The following is a 25440-nucleotide window of genomic DNA, read 5'->3' on the forward strand; positions in this document are numbered from 1 at the left end:
GTACATTCATATTTTCATGTTTCCATGCATACAGCCTACGTTTAGGGTCCCTCCTTGGGGGATACGAGAGATGGGTTCAGGTTCTCTTTAGGCTGAGAACTTATGCCAGGTAAGCACCTTTAGCCTGAAGCTAGTAAAATGAAAATACAACAAATATTATAGGGAGTGTGATAATCTCCATGGCATCATCATGACAAGCCTAATTCTGTTTTGACAGACATGAGTGACAGCTCTGCCACTGGTGCCGAGAAGATTAAACTGAATGATGATTCAGATCAGTCAAATTTGTTTAATTTGTTTATAAATATCAAAGATAACAATTGCTTCACAATTTCCATAAGAAGTGAATATGCTATTTCTTGTGAAATTTTAGGCTTGTTTTTTAAAGCTAGATCCATACTGTTCAATTCAAAAGAAAGACACTCAGCATGAAAAATCACTTGTCCAAACTGAGACAGTGTCTAGCATCAGTCAGTCACCTGGGTTCTTGGTATACAGTGAAGAAGGTACACAGCCTCTTCCAGGATGCAATTCATCTCCTATGGTAGATGCCTTAAAAAATTAAAATGAATTTTTCTAGAAACACTCATTTCCTTTCACTGAATATAAAGGTAATGTAGATGACCAGGTCAGATGTTGATATCTACCACTGGACATGAATCCCATCTTTGTTGAACTGAATGGAGTCTGGACTAGAGTTTAACAAATAGAATACCACGAGGCCAAGGGACATAAACACTTAACTTAAAAACAGGAATTTAAAAATTTATAGCCCGAATGACTAAGAATCTTGATTAGGTAGGCATTTTCGCTGGAAATGCTGAAATTCAGAAACTGCAGCACACTGAAGGAAAAGAAAAATATGACAAGAGAAAAAATCCTGTTGAAATTTTACCTTTCAAAGAGACTAAAATCAGAAGAATTTAAAAGTGCTCTGAGTAATCAGAGTATAGAGAATAATGAAGAGGAGGGAGTTTAAGGGAAGCTAGTGCAGCTGAAGCTGAACTTCAGAGACAGATCGCCTACTTAAGATTACAGCACACAGCATGTTCCAGTGACTTTCTGACACTTCATCTATCTAACTGTATGAACTGCTTCCAGCAGCAGATCTATCCTTCTAAAACTCCCACTTCTGTCTCTACTTGTCTTTCACTTCCCTCCCCATTTGATGCATTCAAAACTCTCAAGAGTATTTCAAGAGACAAAAGCCACCTGAGCAACTGACAGACATTCTGGTTATCTGGATTTTAATATCAAAATACAGCATTATTGTGGATCAGTGCATATCTGATCAGATAATTATTTTTTTGTCTCAGTTCCACTTGCCTACAGCAAACTTTCCTGATAGTATCTGAAAAAAAAAAAATAGTTGCTTTGTTGAATGAGTGAAATGCATTATTACTGTGAAGTCTTACGTAAACTGCTTTTTAAGAACACTGCAACTGCATCAAAAAAACCCAAAAGTGAACAGCACTGTAGGTAGTAGTTGATATTCAATATCAGCATGCCCACTGCCTGGGATATAGAGGTTTCATTTCACACTATGCACTCTAAATATGCTATGATAAGCTATTTCTTACTTTAGACTACAGGAAAAGGCAAAAAGGAGACTATTATGTCTGCCTACCAAAAGAGATATCAAATACCTCAGCTGATATATAGTTTTGGTTGTTGAGGGGAAGTAAAGAGAGGGGCTTTTCAACACTTGCAACCTGTCCTCGTCCTGGTCTTTGGTACAATCTCTAGACTTGGCTGCTATCAGCCCTTGGTCTTAGACCACTGAAACCAACACAACCGATCACTATTGAATGATCTACTCCTTCCTGTGTCTAAAACATTGTAGGCTACTATTATTTTTTTCATGAAAGGTATGATACAAATCCTACACAAAATCTTGTTTACTTACAGGTGTTGATACTTGTGATAAGGTCCAGAAGGATGATTTTCAGTCTTATATTTCCTAGGATATGTTAAACTGTTTCAGCTTTCAGAGTGCATTAATTATGGTCCTATAGATTTTATCATAGCCTCTGTCTCTCATTAGATTTCACTATATAGATACTGTTTCTAATTTCAAAGGCTACCTTTAGGTATGATGAATCTCCCTAAGGATCGACAGAATGTTTCCTTAAAAGACAGTTAAAAAACAGACTGAGAACTAGGATTTTCCATTGCAATCATTTCTACTGTTTGAACTCCAGATAGGCTCCTCTGCTATAATCTGCATCCATAGAAGCTGGAACAGATCATTGTAAATTTAAGTTTAACTGAAAAACCAGACAATTCAAGAAATTCAGAGTCTCCTCTGGCTTCTGCTGGCACATAGGAGACTTAATGACTACATTTCCACTAAAATCCCTCAGCTTCTTTGCTCAAATTTTCCTGGGCAAATAGTAAGCATGAGCTAAAGAGCAGCAGTTTTTGTCATAAAATGCTACCTGTAAAGTGAATATTTGTACGATGCTTCTGTTCAAACACAGCCAATCTTATAGCAAAACACAATAGTTTATATAGCTTTCTTCCTACATATTATCATTAGAATAGAATGCTGAAGTAACTTTTCATATTTTCTAACTAGCAACTTGTGCTATGCCAGGATTCAGTTCTCAAACTGGTCTCTGTCATTTTTAAAACTGTGGCATTTTTAAACTGCTAAAACATTTTCTTTCTGTTATGAATTCTCAGACATGCCTAAGCAATAGGTTAAGAAGTAGTGGGGGGATAGAGAGATTTCTGAACATCAAAGATATGATTAGTTGAACAAATGGTACTAATTGTGTTATGTCTATCTTTAATCTAACCTAAGACACATGAGACACTTATACTGCAAAATCCTGAATACCTGCATCAGCCAAAAGAATTTGGGTGTATCTGAAGAATGAGGTTTTCCTTTCTGTAGACAAAATGAATACGCTTGTTTAGGCTACAAAGGTGAGAAAGAATGGAAAGATGAAATAGGGCATACATTCCTGGTGCCTGAGAAAAGAAAGTTTAGCATAGCACTGTGCTCCAGAACTTGGGAAATGGAATTTTACTTGATAAAAATAGGAATGTATTTAGTGTGGTAAAGGAATCCATGAGTTTTTTCAAGTTTGTTTAAATCGTTTCCAAAGTTAGTCTCCATTGAAATCGGTTCAGTATAAATAAAACCAAGATATTATAAAATTTAAACATTGTTAATATATTGTCATCACTACAATAATACAAATAAATGAGACACTCTAAACAAGATTAACCCCTCAGTGTGCTATGTAAAATTATATAGTCACGTTAGCAGTTTATCCAGAGATCTTACTGTCTGGCTAAGAGAGAAGAGAATGAGAAAAGTGAGATTAAAGGCCAGATTCATTCTAGGAAATAGTGTGAAGAACTGAAGTGTCACCTGTGTCTGATGAAATGCAGCAAACCAAGCCTGAATAAGGTATTTTCACATAGTACCAAGTAATAGCACCTCAGTCACATCATGTTTTTTGCAAAAATCTAGAAAAAAGTAGCTGAGGGAAACTAAATGCAATTCAGGAAATGCCCAAAATTGAGTTAATTACCAAGTTGAGAACAGTTAGACATTAGGAGAGTGCACAGGGGAAACACCACATGCTCTTGCCCAGCTCTTACTTCTTCCTAGCACAGAGGGAAAAATGGGCTAGACTGACCTAATTCTGAAATTCAAAATAACCAAGAAAAACCATGTAGGTTAATGGCATTTGAAGTGATCTATTGGTTTCCCTGCAGTCAGTGTAAATCATGCAGGTTCAGTGTGAAAAACGCCCTCAGTGTTTTTCCCGAAAACAAAATTGTGATCCTGCAACTGTTGAACTTGCAAATGGGAACGTTTGTGTGATACCCGCCGCTCCGTATCTGTGAAGGACACTAGTAAAGCTCATTGTGTAAGGAAAGTTATAAATATCTTTTCAAATTTACAGCACAGGGGCAAAAGATTATACTCTCTAAATGAAACTGATCAAATAAATATTGCCTTCTGCTTCAGAGCTAAGTGTTTATGAAATGCCTGGTAAAAGCCTACTGACAACAGACCTGCCCCAACGCTGTCTCTGACTATAAAGAGCTATGAGCATAGCGAGGGCAATGACCAAGGGCTGCCCACCCCACGTGCCTCACAAAGTGGGCTTAATCCTGCCTAAGCACCCAGTTTACATCCTCCTGCCTGCTGTCACCATCACCGCTGCCCTCAGGGAGTGGCAGGGACCCCGAGGGTCTGGAAGGAGTGAAGGTATTCAGGGGTAAGATACCCTTTATAGCAAGGTCTTTGGGAGCTCAAGGATTGCCAGGATCACATCTAGGCGTTGATGCCCATGCCCTAGAGCTAGGAAAACAATTTAAAACAACATAACTAGTAGGCCACTGCACAATAACCAACATATTCATTCCATCAAAAGGAAATTAGAGTTTTTACATTTCAGTCTTACAAATGAACTGATGCGTGCAGAGGAACTGAAGTTAAATTAGAGGGAAATAATATGTTGCTTAAAACAACATCACATTTATTTCAAAAACTTCTAATAAATCCTGAACTGTGCCAGCTGCAATCAAAGGAAATTTTATTTATCCTCTACCATTTTCAAAACCAGAACATTTTCTTAAATGACAAAAATTTAAAATAAAATATCATAGCATCATTGGAATGATAAATACACATTTACAAGTGAAAATATATTTGAACTGAGAGCAATGCACATGACTACAAATAACTAGACACACTGCTGAAAATATTATGGTAAAATACACCCAGGCATATTTAAATAATTCATTCCAATACCTTGCATGATATGAAACATTTATTCTCTTACCACTATGAGAGGTATCTTGAATATAACTATTGAAAGATTTAGTTGTCTGGTTTTGGGGGCTGTTTCTTTGGTTTTTGGTTTTGGGTTTGGTTTGTGAGGGTTATTTTTGGTCGTTTTATTTTTAATACATACCTGCATCCCATATAGAAACAACCAAAGCAGAATGATTTTTGCCTCAAAAATTAAGGATTACGTTCTACTGTCTAGAATAAACCTTTTAGAGAAATTTTTCCTGTAAGTCAGGTGCAATTGTGCATATACACTTAATTTCATAATACATTTAATCTAATTTTATATGCAGCCATGTAAAAATCATGGTATGTTTGACTGCTACAAAGTTTGCTGCAGTTTGAGCTGCAGCATATACTTCATACATACTTCAAACAGATTTGACCTACGCCCTAAGAGCAAAAGCAGCTAATCAGAGTTCTTAAAAAGCAGTATTTTTTCCCTTTCAAAATGTTCTTACCTCTTCCTTTGTCTTTTTTGATATGACTCTTAGCCAGTCTCCAATCATGCTGAGGACAGCTGCAAAGTAAGCCAGCCCAACAAGGATCCAGAACCACACCACTGGCTTATAAAAATCTAGGTACTCAATGTCTGATCCCCCTGAAAAACAATGCAGTTAAAATTAAAGCAGACTTAATAGCTATAGGTACAAAACTGTTTCTCAATTAACTATTTTCCTAAAAAAACAGCTATATTTCTTACAACTTCTTCTATTTTCTTACTCATGCAAAAATTCATAGCAAAACATTTTGTTGAATACAAATAAAAGATGATCTAAATTCATCCACTCCTGAAAACACAATTTGGAATGCGCACATTTTAGACAATGATTGCTAATCATTCATGATAATTAAAAAATAAACACAGACAAATTGATTCAACTTCTGACATACCATTATTTAAGGTAGAGGTCATTGAGGACAGCTTGAATGAAAGGACTTTCCACCTGCTCCAAATAACAATGCTGTGCCAAATTTTAAGTATTGCTCTAGAATATGTAATGTGTTCAGATCCGGAGAAATCTGGTTTTGCAATGACTTTGAAACACATCTCAATACTTACATGAATCCTTTAGCCCTAGTAAAGAACAGCACCTGCATTAAACATGTGTCCCTATTGGGCAGGCAAATATTATCATCCCCGTTTTGCAGAGGAGGAAACCAGGGTGCAGGGATTTGAGCTGAACTATCATACCCAAAAAAAAGGAGGATAAAATAGATGTAAAATGAAGGCAGCTTTTTTGAATCCCACTGCCATAAGTACCAGTCACTTCCCTCCTTCCAGTGTTAAAGTAAAAAAAGATAAATTTCAGATACATCTGCAATGGAGCTTTCAGGTACAATACAACTATAGAGAACAGATGCTTTGTTTCCCCACAAAAAAAAGTTATGTTCATCCAGAGCTCTTGACAACACAAATAACTCACATTTCACATCTTGCAGTACAATAAAACAGAAGCCTTAAACTTGCAATTCAGCTGTGTTATGACAAATAAAATCAGGCTTCTAGTTGAGGTTGCTGCAAGTAGAAGTTTGATGTGTGTACCTGCCCACAGTTGAAGAGACTCTACAATAAAACCTTTTCAGGCACATTAATCACATTAAAGTAGTCTGTACAGGTACATAATATGTTGCTTTATGTATCTGCATCCTGTACTGAAACAGTCAAAGGAAAACTGGCCCCAAAATATCAAGCACCTTGTTCCAGTAACAAGATTAACTAACAAGAGTAATGTTTTTTCAAGCTGTTACTATCTAATAATCATAGAGATTACATGCAAAACAACAAAGAATTTTACTGATAGTTATCTTTGTATGGAATCTCTTGTAGACAGAAATTTTGTTATTCTCATGTCAATAAGCCTTTACGTCAATAAAAACCATTGAGCTGTAGTGGTTTAGTCAACCACCCAAGAGATGAATCCACATTGCAAAAATGGATATACTTTGACACCTGTGCAGTCCCAAGCAAGGTAGAAGACAGGGCTTTATCTGGAACAGAAGACTGCCAACCACCAAAGGGTTGAGTTTGTCCAGACCAAGACAAACAAAATATCATAAAATTAAGTGATTTATTAACACCATCCAGCTCATATCAGTCCAGTAAAAGACATAAGGATGATTCACCCAGCACTTGTTTGTCATTCAGTAAATGGTTGATTACTACCATGCCTTTGATTTATCAGGAGCGAGTAAAGAACCACACTTGGTGCTTAACCTTCTTCTCCAGTTGTTCATACACTGCACAAGCAACTAGCACATAAAGCATCCGCTAAGCTGGTTTCTAATTTTTGATGTGCTCAGTTTATAAACCAAAATTGGAACCTAAATCTGCCAGTCTACAGGAAGCATTTTCTTCACAGTTTATACCCAATTTGTTTACAGCAAGGTTAATTACCAGGGCAGAAGTTAGAACATATTTCTATTCAAGAGCTTTCTTTACCATCTGGCCAGGAGATGGCTCCATCTAGCCATGCCCAAAGAAGCATGAAAGGGACAGCCAGCGACCCTCTAGGAAAAGGCTTAGCAGCTGAACTCTGTATTGGCTGTTGAGGTTCTGAATTTCAATAACTCCTCAGGTGAGGTCTCAATTTAATCGAACACCGGGGAGAGAGAGAATGACATACATAAGGATGTTTGTCCTGAGATAACTACTGTCTCCTGTGATGCTTAAACATCATGGAGTGCTATAATGAAGTTACCTGGGAATGTCATTAAATAGGATTTCACTGGTAGGAAAACATGATCAAAAGTCAACTGTACTGAATTTAAACTGAATGGAATTCATTAACTACTTATTTACAACTCATATAAATGGATGTGAATGTATTTGGATAAAAGTATGTATAGGTAAATGTATTTGTACTGAAGTATATGAGATAATTCATCTAATGATTTTACTGGTAACATTGTTAAAAGCATATCAACATGATACATTTGCACGGATTTTTACTAGCATAATTTTTACTTAATATTGCTGTCATCTTTCTTTCACAAAGCAGAGTATTTTATATAGCCCTTCAGGAAGCAAAATGCTGAGAAGGCAGAAGCTGAATTTTGTGGTTTGTTTGGCAAAACCAATTTTGTGGGCCATGGGACAAAATTTTTTCCCAACTTTGTCCAATTTCTACCTTTATGATGGCTGTAACCTATTTCAGAAGAAATGTATGCTCCAACTGGAGTGTGCTTATGAAAAGTCTCACTGTCATAATCTTTTACCAAGGGCAGCCACACTTTATTGCCAAGATATTTTGTGGTAAAGATTTGATCCAAAGTCCCTTGAAATGTATGAGAAATCCAAGAGTTTCTCCATCCATCTTCATCACAGGCTATTGTATCGCTGCTGCCACCATTCTCACATCTGTCAAACAACTTTTAAATTATTTGGGTTTTTCAACACTTGGGAAGGCATAAGTTGTTTTATGGCCCAGACACGTATTTCTTCCCGAGGTGAAAAGCTCTGTGTTTCAGTGAAGGATGTCACTAGAGAAGATTTCAGGGGTTCTGGTTCTCAGGTTTCAAATATAAGTAATTTTTATTTATTTATTCACATAAAAAAGTACATTTTAAGTAGATAATGTTCCTTATTGTTGCCACTCTTTTCTCTGTACTTTTGACAGCTGACTTAAAAAAGAAACATGCAATTATTTGTGCGAAGAACTGTGAAGTTCTCTGGTTTATTTACAATTTTGCTTCAAAAGTAGAACCAGAGAATAGAAAGTGCTATTGGCATTGAGTATATTAATTCCAGACAAGCACAATTTCTGGGTTATTCAAAAACTGGTCCTGCAAACCAGGAAATGTCTTAATTATTTTTTTATCAGCAGTACAAATTATTCTGGGTATAGAAACATGATTAAATATAAACACAGTTTTAATTGCAGAATAATGAGTCCACCATCCCTGTTGTGACAAGGCTGGCCAAGAGGCTTAATCCAGGAACATCATTTGTCCCACTCCAAAGAAATATGGAAAGTCAGCCCTGCAGCTTGAAAGGAATTACCTCCGAGGACTGCAAAAAGAGATAGAGAAAAGCTAACTTATGGGGAGAGGTGGAAAAACAGCCTGCTTGGGGTGAGATAACCCTGCACTGCCTGCGAGAGAGCATAAGTAGGCCACAGAAGTAACGGGATGGCACTCAGTGGAAAATGGAGAGCTACTTCAGAATATAAGGCACAGCTATAAAACACTCCTTACACGCTGTCCTATGCAGAAATTGAGCAAGACACGGCACGCTGACTTAAGCTTAAAGCAGGCTGTGGGGTTCACACCAGACAGCCCCTGTTATGGACGTGAAGTCCAGAGGTAGCAAAGAGCACTTCCAAATGCCAAAAAAAGCCACAAAGCCTGCGGGAGTGCGCACAGCTCTTACGGGATGCTCGACACGCGCCTCCTGCCCAGCATGACAGCAATTTCTTTCTGTAGAGGTCTTTCTGCCAGGTAAGTAATATCACGTAGCGAGAGCAGATCAGCTGAGATGCTGTGACCACCAGGTGAAGCGTTCCAGTTCGGTGACATTAAACAGGACTAAAATAACTCAGTACTCTACAAACCGCTTCTCCGGCCAAGCAATACAGGGCAGACCCAGATATCTGTATTGCAGTGGGAACACACCAAATTCAATTACAGACCAAAACAGTAAAGAAGCAATAAGCTAAAAAAGCAGAGCTAGAACAAGGGGAGAAAACAACAAGAACAACAAGAAAAGAGAATAAGTTTTTGAAGTGAGACTTGCAAAATTCCGTGGTCTGCTAAACTGGACTGATTGCAACGTAGCCTTATATCAGTATTATGCCCCACTGCGAAACAGACTACTAATGTGCTATTTCTATTTCTGACCTCTACTTAATTCAGTTAGGTTTTGGATATTTCATCTCATTTAGATTTGAAACGTGTTAGATTAGCTCCCTTAGAAATATTTGATTATACCTTCCCATCCACACTGCAGTTAAAGGATTTACTTTCATATGCAAACAAAATATTGTCTTGTTATTCATATATATATATATATGTGGAGCTCAGTGCTAACTTTAGTACCCAATAATATCTTCCATTATACTAAAAAATGACACATTTGACATGAAAATATCTTTCTTTTCTCTCACAGAATATACATAATATTGGCGGGATTTTCTTCTGTTGCATTAAAGTTAACGATTTCTCTGGAACACAAGAAAAGGGATATTTGACTCCTGATTTTCAGAAGACAGTGCAGGCTGTAGTGCAGCTTCTTACTTCCTTTTTTGTGAAAAGTTGCAACAATAAACTTTCTTAAATTACAAAAAATTATTTATTTCCTTACACACACAAAAAATCAACCCCTCCAAACATTAGAAAAATCAAAGCATTTCATATGATTGAGAGAAGTTTGGTTTTTTAAATACTGTTCATATATTTTCTTGAACATGCAGTACAAGGGGACTTTTCCCTCCTTGCATGCACCTTGAATGATGAGTCTTACATTTGTCTTAAGAGTTCTCTTACTGGTGGAAACTGCAGTTGAAATTTGAATAGGCTCCAAACAGAAACCAAGATTCTCAGTACAAAAGGGGATGTTTTGGCATTCTTGTTCATGGGAACAGAGTACTTGGTTGCCAGTACAACTGAGAAGAAACTTGTAGAAAAATTCTGGATAACTCTACAAGAATTTCTAATATGACAACTTGCACTACAACCTTTAACACCAATACGTTCCCAAATTCCATGTTCTTCTTTTGGTTCCCTTCTGGTACGGCTATCCAGAAACACTCTCCCCTTTATACTACCTAAAAGTTCTTCAGGGCTTCTCTTCAACTCCTACCTGCAGTGGTGCCAGAAAGCAGTGACTTCTATGTCAGTGAGAAGTGACAGATACTGTAAGAAATAACCCCAGTACACATATCACAACTATGACATTTGTATACAGGGCTTGCAAGATTATATTTTTTCCCTCTGGGATGACAGTTTCCAGAAAAAAATTACCAGAATATTTGGAAGTCTTCAAATATTTAAGAATTTTAGTTTTTTGAGGGAACGTTTACATGTAGTCATGAAATATACCATGGACCTTCGATATTCTAAAAGAATTGCCATTTTTATTTTTACTGCCAAGGGTTCACACCACTGTCATTGCAAATTGGAACATCACTGCCCACCGCTCTGCTATAGATTTAACTATAATTTTGAGTGGAATAAGGAAACATTATTTAAAAACATGCCTTTCTGGCCAGGCAAAAAAAAAAAAAAAAAAAACCCACAGCATGGTTTTTCTCACTATATCTCATGTCCCAAGCATGAGTGCTGGGCCACGGTACGCACACAGGCATTTGCCACATGTTTCCCAGGCAAAAAAAAAAAAAAAAAAATCAGAAAAAGGAATAAATTAATGTCAGCGTAAGTTTTTTTTCAAACACATTGCAATCTAGGCACTAAGTGGACTGAAGCATCATTCTGCCTGCTGCACATCTCACCGTGACAGATCAGAACCAAGAACACCATGCTCTACAGCCACAATTTCAGATGCAATATTTTGACAGCCTCCCCTACAGTCTTATACAGCATTACATGCTTTAACTCCACATGCTTGTTTCCCCTCTGTTTATGGCGAGAGAGGGTGTTCTAGATGAAGCCTACCACAAAAAATATCAATGGCTCTTACTATCTGCATGGTCGTTATGATTTACCTAAAAGAAAAACAAGCAAACCAAAGATATCAGAGACAACTTACTAACTTGTTAGAGTGCAGAAGATTCTACATACTTCCTCAAAATTAATATGGAAGCCTAACACTTAAGACAAATTTTATCAGCTCTATTAAAAAGTTGCAGCCTGAGTTTTCTTCACATAGCTTGGTATTTACACACATCAACAACTGCAAACTTCCATAGTATGAAGTAGAGTTAATACCTTACGTATTTTTCAGAATTTTCATTTAACTATGTATTATTTAAGTATGTATGGGAATTATATGAAAACAAAATGGACTTTTTTTAAAAATTCTTTAGGTCATTTTCCATAAACTGAGTATGTTAATCCACACAAAAATGATAATATTGTCAACTTCATCTCTGACAAAATACAGTACAGTGCCAGTGTTAACTTCCCAGGTATGATGGAGATAGTCATCTAACCCTGTTCTCTTGAGCATCATCTCTGCAAGTACAAATCCAATTCCCACACACTGGAACCTTAAATTAATAACATATTACAGTACAAGTCTTATTCATGTTAGTCTAAAAGAAAATAAAAACCATTCACGACATTTTTGACATCATGCTTTTACAGTAGAACTTTAAAAAAATATATATTAAGTGAACCGTAAAAAGTCATAAGCTATAGAACAATGTAATTCAAGGACATTCAGTAGAAAGAGAAAGCATTTCCTGGTAAAATTAAAAAACCAGACATGATGTAGGAACAAATTATGATATCAAGTGGTCTACAAATAGATAAATCCATGGAAATCTATAATAAGAGTAATGATGAATGTACTCAATGTTCCAGTTTAAACCAAGTGGGCCATTTTACAGAGTGCTTTACAGTAAATATAACCAGGCCTTTTATACTATTATTTTTATTCCCTGACATACACATACCCCTCAGGAACAAAAGTCTAAAATACCCAGACTCTTGGCTTGAAAACAGCATAATTTTTTTTATTTGGTACTAGTTAGAATCTGACCAGAATCACAAATTCCTGAAGACAAAATGGAAATAAGAAAAACAATATGGAAAAGGAAGAGGGAAAAGGAGAAATCAGTGAAACACATTTAAAAGAAATATGGAAACATCACAAAAAGCTATGCAACAGTCCAAATAAATTTTGTTTGCCACTTTACAGCCCAGTTCCATAATTTATAAAAGTCTTTAGTCAATTCTCACATGGCCTTCACTTTTTAAACTGCTTGCATAACTTAGTATCTTCAACGCTAACTAAATATCCCCCCATTTTACCGAGATCATTTATGAGTATGCCAAACAATTCAGACATTTGAGAGGTCACTGCAGGACTTCACCAACCTGAAAAACTTTTGCCAGCAACAAAACCAGTCACATCCCTGTCACCAAGGCAAACTTCAGGCAGGTCTGCAAGTCACTAGGAGGAGCTAACCCAACCTGATACCCTCATGGCACAGCATCAGGAGAAGCATGAGATCAGGCTCTGGAACTCAGAACACGAAGCTCTGAATTTCTAATCCTCACCTCAACATTTCACTGACTGGGACCAACACACTTCCTCACAGACAACTTATACTTAATCCTATTCTGAGGTGCGGTCTAACACCTTTTCAAGAAAGAAGTTGATGCAGAGAACTGGCCCAAGATTTTTTTAGGTCAGTTTGTCAAAGTTGTGTGCAACCAATCCAATCAGGGTTAATAGAACTATAAAAGTAGGACACGTCATCTATGGGGTGTGCTATTGCTTCCCCTAACATTGCAAGATACACACAGACAAATGCCTAGATAGCAAACAAAAGAAAACAAGCCCAGAAGCAGGATCCAACAGCAATAGAGCTATTTCGATGGCAGAAACAGAGGTCTGGAAGAACACCTTGAAAGTAAGAGATACACACAAAAACTATGCCATATAACTTCACAGGGTGAGACATTTTAAGTGGCTGCAGCTGAAAAAAATACCTTCATCAGACCAAAAACATTGTACTAATTCTTGCACTTTACTCAAACTGTAAGAACAAAAAATCTAACTAAAAATTAAGTAAAGCATCTTTTAACAATACAGGAGAAAAAAAATATGGAGTATGTAGAGGCAGGTACCGTGCATTTCACCTCCCATCTCTAGCCTGCCACATGACCCAAGATGAGGGCAGGTTCCCTCACGTGCACTGACACAAGAATGCTAAAGGGTAAAACTAGGACAGAAGCACCACAACAGAGATGTGTCTGTCTCATAATAATAATAAAAAAATGCAGAACATATCACTATGCAACATACTGTAAGAAAAAGAGTTATGAGAAAATCTTACCTGCAACATAGTCACCAAATCCAATGGTAGTCAAAGTGATAACCACAAAGTAAATTGCATCTAGTGTGCTCCAGCCTTCTATGTGCTTGAATATAACTGCAGGAAGAGCAACAAACAGCACGCAGCCAAATAGTATGAATATTATTGTTGAAATTATGCGAATCTTTGTCTGACTCACATTCCATTTCTGGAAAGGGAAGGGGAAAGAGAGGAAACCCATCGTTAATGAAACTGCACCACTGTATATCAGCACATATCACCATCCATAGTGACCACTCAGTTGCTCAAGAGGACAGTGCATTATAATTCTCAAACAGGAAAAACAAAGCAGGGGTTTATTTTGAAAGAGTTTTCGAAAGCAAACATGACTACCCTAGGAAATATTTGCTAGCAGGAAATGCAGAGCAGGGCTGGCCTCTTCATTGTGGCCAGGTTTGTGATCTGGGTGAGTGAAAAGTAGCATTCATATTAACAGCTGATCATGCTAAAGTTTTGAGTGAGCACTAGATATTTGAGTGAGCTTCAAGTAGTGCTTGCACCTGCAACGTCTCTACTTCAGTGCATCTATAAAATTCACCCTTTAAATTCAGTTTTTTAACCATACAATTCTCTCTCATCAAGTAATTGGCTAACCAAAACCACAGAAAATAGAGCTGGGAGAAATCACCTCTTCCAAACCTGCCCCAAGACAAAACCAGTCCAACTAAGCCACTGAAGATACATTACTGGACAGGCAATATGTACTGTTCTTGTCATCAGAAAGTTTTCCTAATGATTAACTTGTATCTCATCTCCTTCAGTCTGTCTACTATTTATGCTCTTATACGAGGGAAACAAAGAAATTGCTGCTTTGCACTTTCCAGTAAAGTTCTAGAGTTGTTTCCTTTCAGTCATGTATTCTTTAGCCCAAATAACTAATTTCTTTCAGTCTTTCTTCACCCATCCATTCTCATTGGCATCCCTTGGCTCTGATGGCTCCAACTAAATAAACCATGTTTCATTAGGTGTTATACTCCAAACTAGATATTAAAAAAAAAAATAAACCACAAAACAGAATGGAAGGATCCTTTCCTATCCTTTATCCACTTATTTATTTATATTCCTATTTATACTTTGAACAACAATGTATGCTTTTCTACAGCAGTATGACCATTAACCCATGAGCCCCTGGAGTACTCGGAACATTTTTACAAAATTGCATGTAGACAGCTGTTTCCTGATATGTAATTGCATATTTTATTATTTCTTCAAAGAGTACTTGGAATTTTTCCCCCCTTGAATTAGATCCTACATATTCGAACTGCTTCTCAAAATTTTCAAGATCATTTTGAATTCTAAATCTGTCTTCCAATTGAGATAATCTGTACATTTAATGAACAAATTCCTTTGTCTGTTGTGTAAACTATTGATGGAATTTAACAGTACCAAAGCTAAAACAGACCACTGCAAAGTCCCATTTGAGATGCCCTGCAAGTTTGACAATTTTCCTTTCAGTAGTTTTCCATCCATCCAAAGCATGTTGGTTCAATTTAAAGTAAGCAAGGGATTGCACAAAATGGAAAACTTTCACAAAGTGAGTTCAAAAATGAAATCAGGCCATTCACAATACATGGGTTTGTGTTGGTTTTTTTTTAATTTTATTTAAGTTTAGTGGCAATGGAAACTGTTTAACAGTCATCATGACCTAGGTCCAGCATTTGTAAACCGTATCACAGTAGTAGTTTCAGATAAAGCAATATGAAATTCCCAGCTCTGCCCCATCAGTGTCTCCCAGTTCTTCACTGGGAGGACTAGTAAACAGAACAAGGGAGTGACCCAGACTACAACATGTACATCAGGGTTTTCATTCAGAGCTTGGAAAAAGGGGGCAAGATGCTGCTTTTTAATGTTGGGTCATTCTTGTTGTAGGGATACATCCATGACAAAAAAGGAAAAACATTATCCCTATGAACAATAGGCTAAGAGGCACACAAATCGGTCTCAAATCTTTTGTACTTTTAAGTAAAAATAAGATCCAGTGATAAATAAAATAGAAAGGATAAAAATAAAATGTTCTTATGGAACATTCTTGCCTTTTTTAGGCAAATCTCAATAGAAATGGATGTTATTCACCAGTAACTTGTCTGGATTTGAACTGATGTTTCCTAGTCAAAAATACTGCTGTTTCCCAAAAAGCTTTCAAGCTTCTATTTACCTATTGCATAAAACTGCTCAGTACAACCCCAGTTTGCTTTGCTTTAAAAATAAAGCCATGGCAGACCCTTCCTATATAGAAAAGATACGGGATTTTTGCAGAAAAACAATCCTTCTAACACTTGGAGTGCTAATACAAACAACTATATAGCTGGGCTGCTTACTAAGTATTTACTGGATATGACATTCTACATATCAAAAGACAAAGTATTTTATGTGTGTTTTGAATGTTAGATAATAGTTAAACCTACAACATTTTATTAAAGGTTAGTAAAAGATCTAAAGAATTAGTTTTATTAAGCTTCATTATGCCACATTCTATGCTTCAATAAAATCTCATTAAATACTTTCTTCATAACTGCATTGTAAAAGACAACCTTAATAGACTTTTCTCTGTGTGAAACAGATCAAAGTAAATTAAGTTCTTCTGCTAGAATTCAAAGCACTTGGTTGTTGAGGACTGGCTATAGCTGAACTTTATCAATACCTGCACAAGCTTCTAGTCCGAGAGGTCTCTTCCTCTACTGAAGCTGTGCCACTTTGCGTGAATAATTAAAGATTTGTAACCAAAGAAAATGGAGGGGATGAACCTCTAGGCTGTGCTAGGGAGTTCAGCAGAAGAGGCTGAAAATACCTTAGACAGTAGAACATCCTACAGCCTACTGAGAAGACCACAAAGAGAAGTCCGGTGTCAGGGAAGCACCAACTGACTCTGTACCATTTAGGCTGTCCTGCTTCTGGGAATGCCCAAAGCTTTAGTCACCTACAGACAAATCTGGAAATGTAGATGCCTACAGGCTGTGAGCATTTTCTGTGGTATGATGGCATCTGAGTAGACATTTTAAGACTTGTGATTTTAGGCTCAGACACCAAAGGTCTTCTGTGAATCAACTCAAAGCAGCAGCAATAATTTCCACACGTTACCCCTGCAGCTCTACTCTTCCATCTGGCCGAGTCAGTGATTTCCTGACACAATCTATATGACAACCTTTAAAGGTAAACATCACAGTAAGCTTAGGAGTATAAGGGTAAACCAAAAATAAAACATTTTGGATCTTGTTCCTCTTCCCAAACATAATTATTGTAGAAAATGTTGGGCTTCATCCAATTCCCAGTTAACAATGTTCAGTAACATGCTTAGACTTTGCAAAGTTCTTCCTACCTTGTGCTAGACATCTGGTTATAATGATGAGCTATACCCTGTTTTTCAGACCTCTCATTTCATTTGTTAACTGAAGAACAAACAGCACAAAGGAAAAACAAGGCGTCAATATACTCACAACAAAAGTATCTTCTACTTTGGCAATTCCTTTTCCAAAGATTGTCCCCAGTTGATCTCCAACACCAGCCAACAGAAAACCAAACAGAGGAATTCCCAGTAAGGCATAGATGATACAGAATATCTTTCCACCTTGTGTGCGTGGGGAGATGTTTCCAAAGCCTAAATTACAAATAACTTTAGATGTTTAAGAAGTTACATATTACATTACACTTTTTAAAAGGACAGTTTGCAAACAGGTCCTACTAGGTTAACCATATGACACAGAAAACATTGTGAAAAATGAAATGGAAGTATAGGTCATATACTCCTCTTTGAGCTCAAACTAATCTGATGCACAATTCATCAGTATTTTTTAAAATTTTATATATACTGTAGAGAAGAAAATCTTCATTAGTAATTTGATTTTTATTATTTAAATAAATGACAGCTTTTCTCATCTACTACATGTAGTTAAGACCAATTGGCTAAGATATCCCTTAGCCTCTGCTACCTGCAAATGTTCTATTACTGGATTTGTAATTAGCAGGCTGCAGTACCTGTCAACAAGATAAGACTTTCTTTTAGATGTGCTGTGTTTCAAATAGAAGCAGCCTGAAAAAAAAACACTTGGATGAGCAAAACAGAGATTTCTAGAATAAATAGGACTGCTTAGAATCTTCTTTAGTAAAGGCTTTGATTCTTTCAGTGTTGCAAACAAAGCTTAGGGAAAACAGTTCACCGCTCTGTCCATTTGAAAGTGGAAATCATTTTATCTTGACTGGCTTGTGAAAAAGAACACTCCGATATGCCCAGGATATGATAGCTCGAATGCTGCTGGTCCACTTGAAAAAACGGAAACTGGAATACAAAGAGCACAGGCCCCAGCATCTGTGAAACATCCTCAGATGCATCTCCCAGGACTGGAATTTTAGTGATTTGCCCAAGGTTGCCTAGGCAGAACCCTACAGACAAGTTTCAGGGGCATCATCCTCAGTTTTAATTCAAAAGCTTTTCTCCTCCAAAGAATCACCCGATGTTCTGAGGTGGCAGTGGGGCAGTTGTAGTAACACCCCAGCATTTTTTTACATCGTTTCATTTTTCAGCACAACATGAACTTTCAAGGAAAAAGACTTATTTTGTCTGGGAGGAGGGAGGAAGCCTTTTGTCAGAAAAAGGCTTATTTTCCATGGAGAAATTAAACAAAAGCCTTTTTTTAAAAAGTTACCTTTCTTGTAGGAAAAAAATAACTTGTGAATAAAAAACAGAATATTGTAGCAAGTAATTGAGAAACTAGGTTCTCAGTGTCTTAAAAGAGTTACTTTTCATATACATAAAAATCACTCAGTGAAATCAATTTTTATGTGAAAAAGCTGATAGACAAAATTTATCAGCTCTATTGAGAACTTGCAACGTCAGTTTTCTTTTAAACATAGCTTAGTATTTACGCACAATGACTATAAACTTCCACAATGCAAAGAACATTTAATGAATAGCTTAGATATTAATCAGAATTTTTATTTACCTATTTTGAGCATCTTGTTTTAACATAAATACAGATTTTTCTTTGTGAAATCTATTATCTTAATTTTTGGTTCTGGCCTCATGTAAGCTACATACAAGCTGTGCCAAAACTACTTTTTCCTTTCAGTACAGGAGACAAAGCTGCCCCTCACTCAAATTCATTAAAAAAAAAAAAGTAAATCACATTGGGAATATATTTTACTCCTAGATATTTTGCCCTAATATCTCTTACCAGATAGTAATTCTGCAAACAATAAATGCAGTGTTGATAAGAGTTCGCTTTGATTTAAAAAAAAGTTAAAAGTTCATATTTTCCCTAAATCATGACTAATAAATCCTGACAAACTGAACATAAAGGACAAAATTACAGGAAACATCACCAATTACAGGTCAAGGAGCGCTCCAACTTCATAAGTTTTCCCTGCACTGCTATAACAAAAAAAGTCTGTCTCTAGCAAGTGGAATAAAGTCACAGTGCCTTTAGTCCAACCTAGCATTGCTCCCTAACCCAGAGCCAGGGCTAAAATTACTGATTATAATTCAGGAAATTTCAGCTCCACTAAGTTCACTCTGTCCCTTCACGCACCAAGCAGAAAAGACCCTTGAGTTTTAAAATAAAATTAGCTCATCACCAACCAAAAAAGGGACAAACAGATCCAAGCTACTCTGCTTTCGTAAGTGTGCGTGTTTATGCTCAACAGGAGCTTGAACAGTTGCCAGGGTGTAACTCCTGGAGGGTCTTAATGCAATTCAGAATCAGGGGTCTGGATACACCAGATATATAATACTCATACTAAGGGATTTGGAAATTGTTCTCCTTTTTTTTAAGTTTAAGAACTGTGTTCACTCGCTCTGCAAAAGTGGTGTCTCATAAGAGTGAAAAAGTACCAGCCCCGTGAAGCACATGCCAAACGGGCAGTTTCACTCCGTTGGCTTCATACAGCAAACTGGCATTTTCTGTGCATCCCACAGCCATTATGGAGACAATTGCTGCTGCAGCATATTTCTCATCTGCTGCTAATCGGTATGAAGACAAGAACTTCATGTTCAGTTCTACTTATTCTCCTCCCTAAATCAGTCATGTCTTCCTCATGAAAAGCACGGTACCTCACTTCTCCACTCGCAAATTCTTGCTTTTCATCCTGAATAAAGAACCATGCTTTTCTTCTATAAGATGACACACAAAGTCTTGTATTATTAATTACACTTTAAAAAAAAATCTCACACAGTACTGGATAAAATAATACTCCAACAAGCAGTAGTTTATCTCTGTCCAGATACTGCACATAATACAAACCAGGGCACTCTCATGATAGGACATGTACTTTAGTGAATTCATCTACTAAGGGGTGTCCATCACACATTAATCATATTTCCTACAGTCATGTTTCATAACAGTCTGCTGCTGTACACCGCAGCCTACTTCACGACTTACACAAATTGTCCTTCCATCCTACTGTCAGTTTCTCCAGTGAAAAACTAATCCATCATTTATGCAGTGGGAGAGAAAACATATTTATATTTCATGTGGCTGATGCAATTCCTGAGGGTTTGGTCTCAGAAAGGTATTATTTCTTTTTTTAAAGTAAAATAAAATAAAATAAAACCAGCAGAATCCTGCTGCTAGGTAAAGCCAAAGGAAAACTTCACTTTGGGCACTGTGCTTGGAGAGGAGCACACAGCCAGAGGAACGCCACCACACATCCCTGCATACCACCCAGCTCATCTCCACACGCAGGGCAGCAACTCCCAGCACTGCTGGAGCAGCTCCCTGGCACAGCCGTGTCACCTCAAAGTTCCCACTTCTGCTCCAGAGGCCAACATCAAGTCTATCTATAATTGTCTACTCACTGAGAAACCTGGGGGAATCACACCCCATCCCACCATGCTCTCTGCCCTCTCTTCTCCCCCAGCTGTTTACCCCACAGGCACGGGAATGTCACACACCATAATGGCAGGGGCAGCCTCACTGTCTTGGTCACTCTTCACACCTTCTGTCCTGTGCAGTTTTTCCTCTTCCTCTGATTCTACTAAGTAGGTAGTTCCTAGAACCAGTTGGTTCCCCGTTAAAACCATTGCAATTGCTTTTGAACATGGAAATAAATTAAACGCTTGATTTAAACTTGCTACATTTATTGGGAAGTGTCCCTCAAATTTAAAAAATTGGTTGGTTACAAGATTGGTTAAAAAACTTTTAACCAACACTGTCAGCAACAAATGATACAGCATTCAAAATTTAACTTGCAGAAAGGGATCAGTTTCACCCAAGACAATGTCAGCACCATTTTTTGGACTGTCCTTCCCAATGCACCCCCCTCACTTCACTTTCACAACCAGGAGCACGATTTGCCTCCCGGTTTCACCAAATCCCTTTCATGTCCTGCTGAATGCTTAGCATGCCTTTAATGCCCAAAGGACTTGGTGCATTTAGAATACGTTGTCCCTGACAAGCAGCTGTGGACAAGAAATGCATTTTAGAAGGAGCTTCCAGTAACCTCTGCATGAATTAAGAGTAAAAGGCCATTGTAAATAGATTGTAATAATTGCTCTGTTCACCAAAATAACACATTCCACAGTTTCAGCTCCAAAACCCTTACAGCCTCCTAGATTCAAATCAGATTCAAGGGGAACCTCAGTCTCTTTAGTCAGCTGAAGTCAGCAAGGGTATGCCAAACGAAAAGAAAAAAAAACCCAAAATGAGATTTATAGGAATCATTTTTTATTTTCATGTTCTGTTTCTGACTATTTTCTTTGAGGATGGAAGTGTCTGTAGCTTTTCCATCTGAAATAGATTTGCTATTAAGTAGGAATTAGTAACTTTGATAACTATAAATATATAAATGCTTTTGAGCAAAATACTGTTTGAAGATTCAATTTCTAGTTGGTTTTCCCCCCTACATGACAAACAATACATTATATTGCAAGTATATGCTAGAGATTCTCATGCAATTGCTAAGCCATGCTTTTTTTCAAATGAGAAATAAAACTGTCTTTACATTCAAGCCTTCATAAAATGGAAGACTGGCAACTAATGTTGAATAGATATTTTATTTCTGTTTTAAGTAGAGAAAAAGATCCCTTTGCTTTCTAGTTAACTGGTATCTCAGTCTTTCAGAAAGCTCTTTTAGGTCCACATTTTCAAAGCAGAGCTAGAAGAATAGAGACTCCAAATGAATACATTTTCACAGAAAATTCCTAGACAAAGCAGGGCATCTACTGAAACTAGATGGCTGCAATTAAGTATTTCTCATGTGAGGGATTATAGCTGCATTTGAGAGTTCTAGAACTAGATTTTACTTGCAAAATTGACTGGAAAAGAGTGTCACTACTTATGAGTCATTTATATCAAATAGCTCAAGTGGGATTGAAAGGTCTGGGGAAGGTTTGAAACATTTTCTTGCCAAACAAGAAAATGTAAATTCAAATACCAGTAAATGTTTTCTCACTGTTTTTGACATACCTCAGATTACACAAGACATCATTCATCAGGTAGCAAACAAAGTGAAAATTATACCAAAATAATGTCATATATTTTGAGATATGAGAAACTACTCTCAGCTGTAAGTTTGGATATGTGGGCAATTGATGAAACAGATGAATACTGAAAGATAAACGACCTGGTGAGCACACATCCCCTTAATTACACCAAGATGGATTCCAGAAACTTGATACTGAGAAGATTGCATAGACTCAGAGGAAAGGCTGAGCTCTTTGCTGCTGAACCCCATGAGGCCAGAAGCAGGTGAACTGGCTGTCCTGCCCTTAGCTTCAGCCACTGGACACTGCATGTAACTGGCAGTGGTGTTGCTGTAGGTTCACATCCACCCTGACTACGCAGCTCAATTACAGTGATTACCCTTTTCAAAGGGCATACCTGTGTTTTGATACTAAATGTCAAATTGATTTTAAGAGATCAAAAGATGCTTTTTCTAGGCCCCCAGGAGCTATCTGATGAAATCGTTCTGAAAGGTACCTCACTGATTTTCTAGTAGCTAAGATGCTTTCTCCCTTTGGATGGCCACTTGGGCTCAGAAGATTAGCATTTAAATACATGCCTGCCCATCAGTGCCAAGGCAAAGATACGCAATTATTCACAGATTAGTAAGATACCTCTTTTAGCACAAATAATGGCCTGGACGTAATCATTAAATAAAAAGGCAGTATACATAGCCATACTGGCTATGCAGAAATCACAGAATGATACAGGGTTGGAAGGGACCTCTGGAGATCATCTACTCCAAGTTCCTTGCCCGAGCAGCTCCTCCTGGTGCAGGTTGCACAGGGACGTGTTCAGGTGGGTTTTGAATATATCCAGAGAAGGAGACTCCACCGCCTCTCTGGGCAGCCTGTTCCAGACCTCTGCCACCCTCAAAGTGAAGAAGTTCCTTCTCATGTTCAGGTGAAACTTACCATGTCCAAGTTTGTGCCCATTACTTCTTGTTGTGTCTCTGCGCACTGCTGAAAAAAGACTGGCCCCATCCTCTTGACACCCACCCTTTAAGTATTTATAAGTGTTGATCAGATCACCCCTCAGCCTTCTCTTTTCCAGACTAAAAAGACCCAAGTCCCTCAGCCTTTCCTTATAAGGGAGATGCTCGAGGCACCTAATCTTTGTAGTCCTCTGCTGTACCCTCTCCAGCAGTTCCCTGTCCTTCTTGAGCTGGGGAGCCCAGAACTGGGCACAGTACTCCAGATGGGGCCTCACCAGGGCAGAGTAGAAGGGGAGGATGACCTCCCTTGACCTGCTGGCCACACTTTTTTTGATGCACCCCAGAATGCCATTGGCCTTCTTTGACACATTGCTGGCTCATGGTCATCCTGTTGTCCACCAGGACTCCCAGGTGTTTCTCCTCAGAGGTGCTCTCCAGCAGGTCAGCTCCTAACCTGTACTGATGTATGGAGTTATTTCTCCCTAGGTACAGCACCCTACACTTGCCCTTGTTGAATTTCATCAGGTTCCTTTCTGCCCAACTCTCCAGCCTGTCCAGGTCTCACTGTATGGTGGCAGAGCCTTCTGCTATGTCAGTCATCCCTCCCAGTTTTGTGTCCTCTGAAAACTTGCTGAGGGTACATTCCATCCCTTCACCCAGGTCATTGACGAATAAATTGAAGAGGACTGGACCCAGCACTGGCCACTGGGGAACACCACTTGTTATGGACCTCAAACTAGATTCTGTGTCACTAATCACAACCCTCTGAGCTCTTTTCAGCTAGTTTTCAATCCACCTCACTGTCCATATATCTAACCCATATTTAGTTATTTCTCCCTAGGTACAGCACCCTACACTTGCCCTTGTTGAATTTCATCAGGTTCCTTTCTGCCCAACTCTCCAGCCTGTCCAGGTCTCACTGTATGGTGGCAGAGCCTTCTGCTATGTCAGTCATCCCTCCCAGTTTTGTGTCCTCTGAAAACTTGCTGAGGGTACATTCCATCCCTTCACCCAGGTCATTGACGAATAAATTGAAGAGGACTGGACCCAGCACTGGCCACTGGGGAACACCACTTGTTATGGACCTCAAACTAGATTCTGTGTCACTAATCACAACCCTCTGAGCTCTTTTCAGCTAGTTTTCAATCCACCTCACTGTCCATATATCTAACCCATATTTCCTAAGGTTACCTATGACAATGCTGTGGGAGACAGTGTCAAAAACCTGGCTGAAGTCAAGGTAGACAATATCCACCATCCCCCCCTTCATCTATCCATCCAGTCATGCCATCGTAGAAGGCTATCAGGTTAGTCAGACATGATTTCCTCTTGGTGAATCCATGTTGACAACTTCTGATAGCTTTTTCCTCCATATGCTTTGAGATAACACCCAGAACGAGCCATTCCATCATCTTTCCAGGGTTGTAGGTGAGGCTGACTGGCCTGTAGTTTCCCAGGTCCCCCTCCTTGCCCTTTTTGAAGACTGGAGTGACATTGGCTTTCCTCCAGTCTTCAGGCACCTTGCCTGTTCTCCAGGACCTTTCAAAGATGATGGAGAGTGGCCCAGCAAAGACTTCTGCCAGCTCCTTCAGCACTCATGGGTGCATCCCATCAGGACCTATGGACAATCTCTGCATACACTCTAGAAATACTAAACTTGCACGTTTGTGTCCACTGTGTAGAAACACTTGCATTTTTTCTTCTTCTTAACTCTGTCCTACACTCCAAAGTTTGACATGCTTGTGTATGCCCATCTCATATACATATATATTTACAAATAAATACTTCATGGGGTTTTATGCTTTAGTTAGTAATGGTAAAAGGGCATTTTCAGTTTTCCACGTGACTCCCCTCCCAACACTGAACAGCTAGAAAATTCCTATTACCTTTTTTACAAATAAGTAAGGTAAGCACAGAGTGAACAAAAATCCATAACATTTAGGTCCATAGCTCAAATAAAATTTGTGGCTGAGGACTGTGCATTCACATTACATCAAACCTTAACTTGGGAAAGTTTGGTATTCAGAGTCATTAAAGAACCTCAGTAAAGATTGAGGCCACACAGAAATCTGTTATGAATCCTTACAAAATCTATGGGCTCCCTTTCTGTCAATGTTAACACACACACACACGTGCATGCGTGTATATTCCTGAACACAGTGCAAGAAAATTTGAAGGCTGGATAAGGATAAAGACTATTTCATCCAAGAACACTTGGATGAATTGAATATGAATACCATTGTAGTGAAAGCACAG

The 25440-nt window shown here is 38.1% G+C and overlaps 1 protein-coding gene across 4 annotated transcripts in view; it reads right to left on the reverse strand.

Moving 5' to 3' along the window:
• The window catches only part of KCNK2 (potassium channel, two pore domain subfamily K, member 2), a 132240-nt gene that overhangs the window by 12455 nt on the left and 94345 nt on the right, over window positions 1-25440 (reverse strand). For all 4 annotated transcript variants that reach the window (XM_014951273.1, XM_014951275.1, XM_014951274.1 and 1 more), the window contains 3 exons: window positions 17253-17413; window positions 13780-13966; window positions 5278-5417 (listed from right to left, as the gene is read on the reverse strand). In XM_014951273.1, the coding sequence (XP_014806759.1) occupies window positions 5278-5417; window positions 13780-13966; window positions 17253-17413 (488 nt within the window). The remainder of the gene's footprint in view (window positions 1-5277; window positions 5418-13779; window positions 13967-17252; window positions 17414-25440) is intronic.

Source organism: Calidris pugnax, unplaced genomic scaffold (assembly GCF_001431845.1).
Source record: "Calidris pugnax isolate Ruff unplaced genomic scaffold, ASM143184v1 scaffold24, whole genome shotgun sequence".
NCBI lineage: Eukaryota > Metazoa > Chordata > Aves > Charadriiformes > Scolopacidae > Calidris > Calidris pugnax.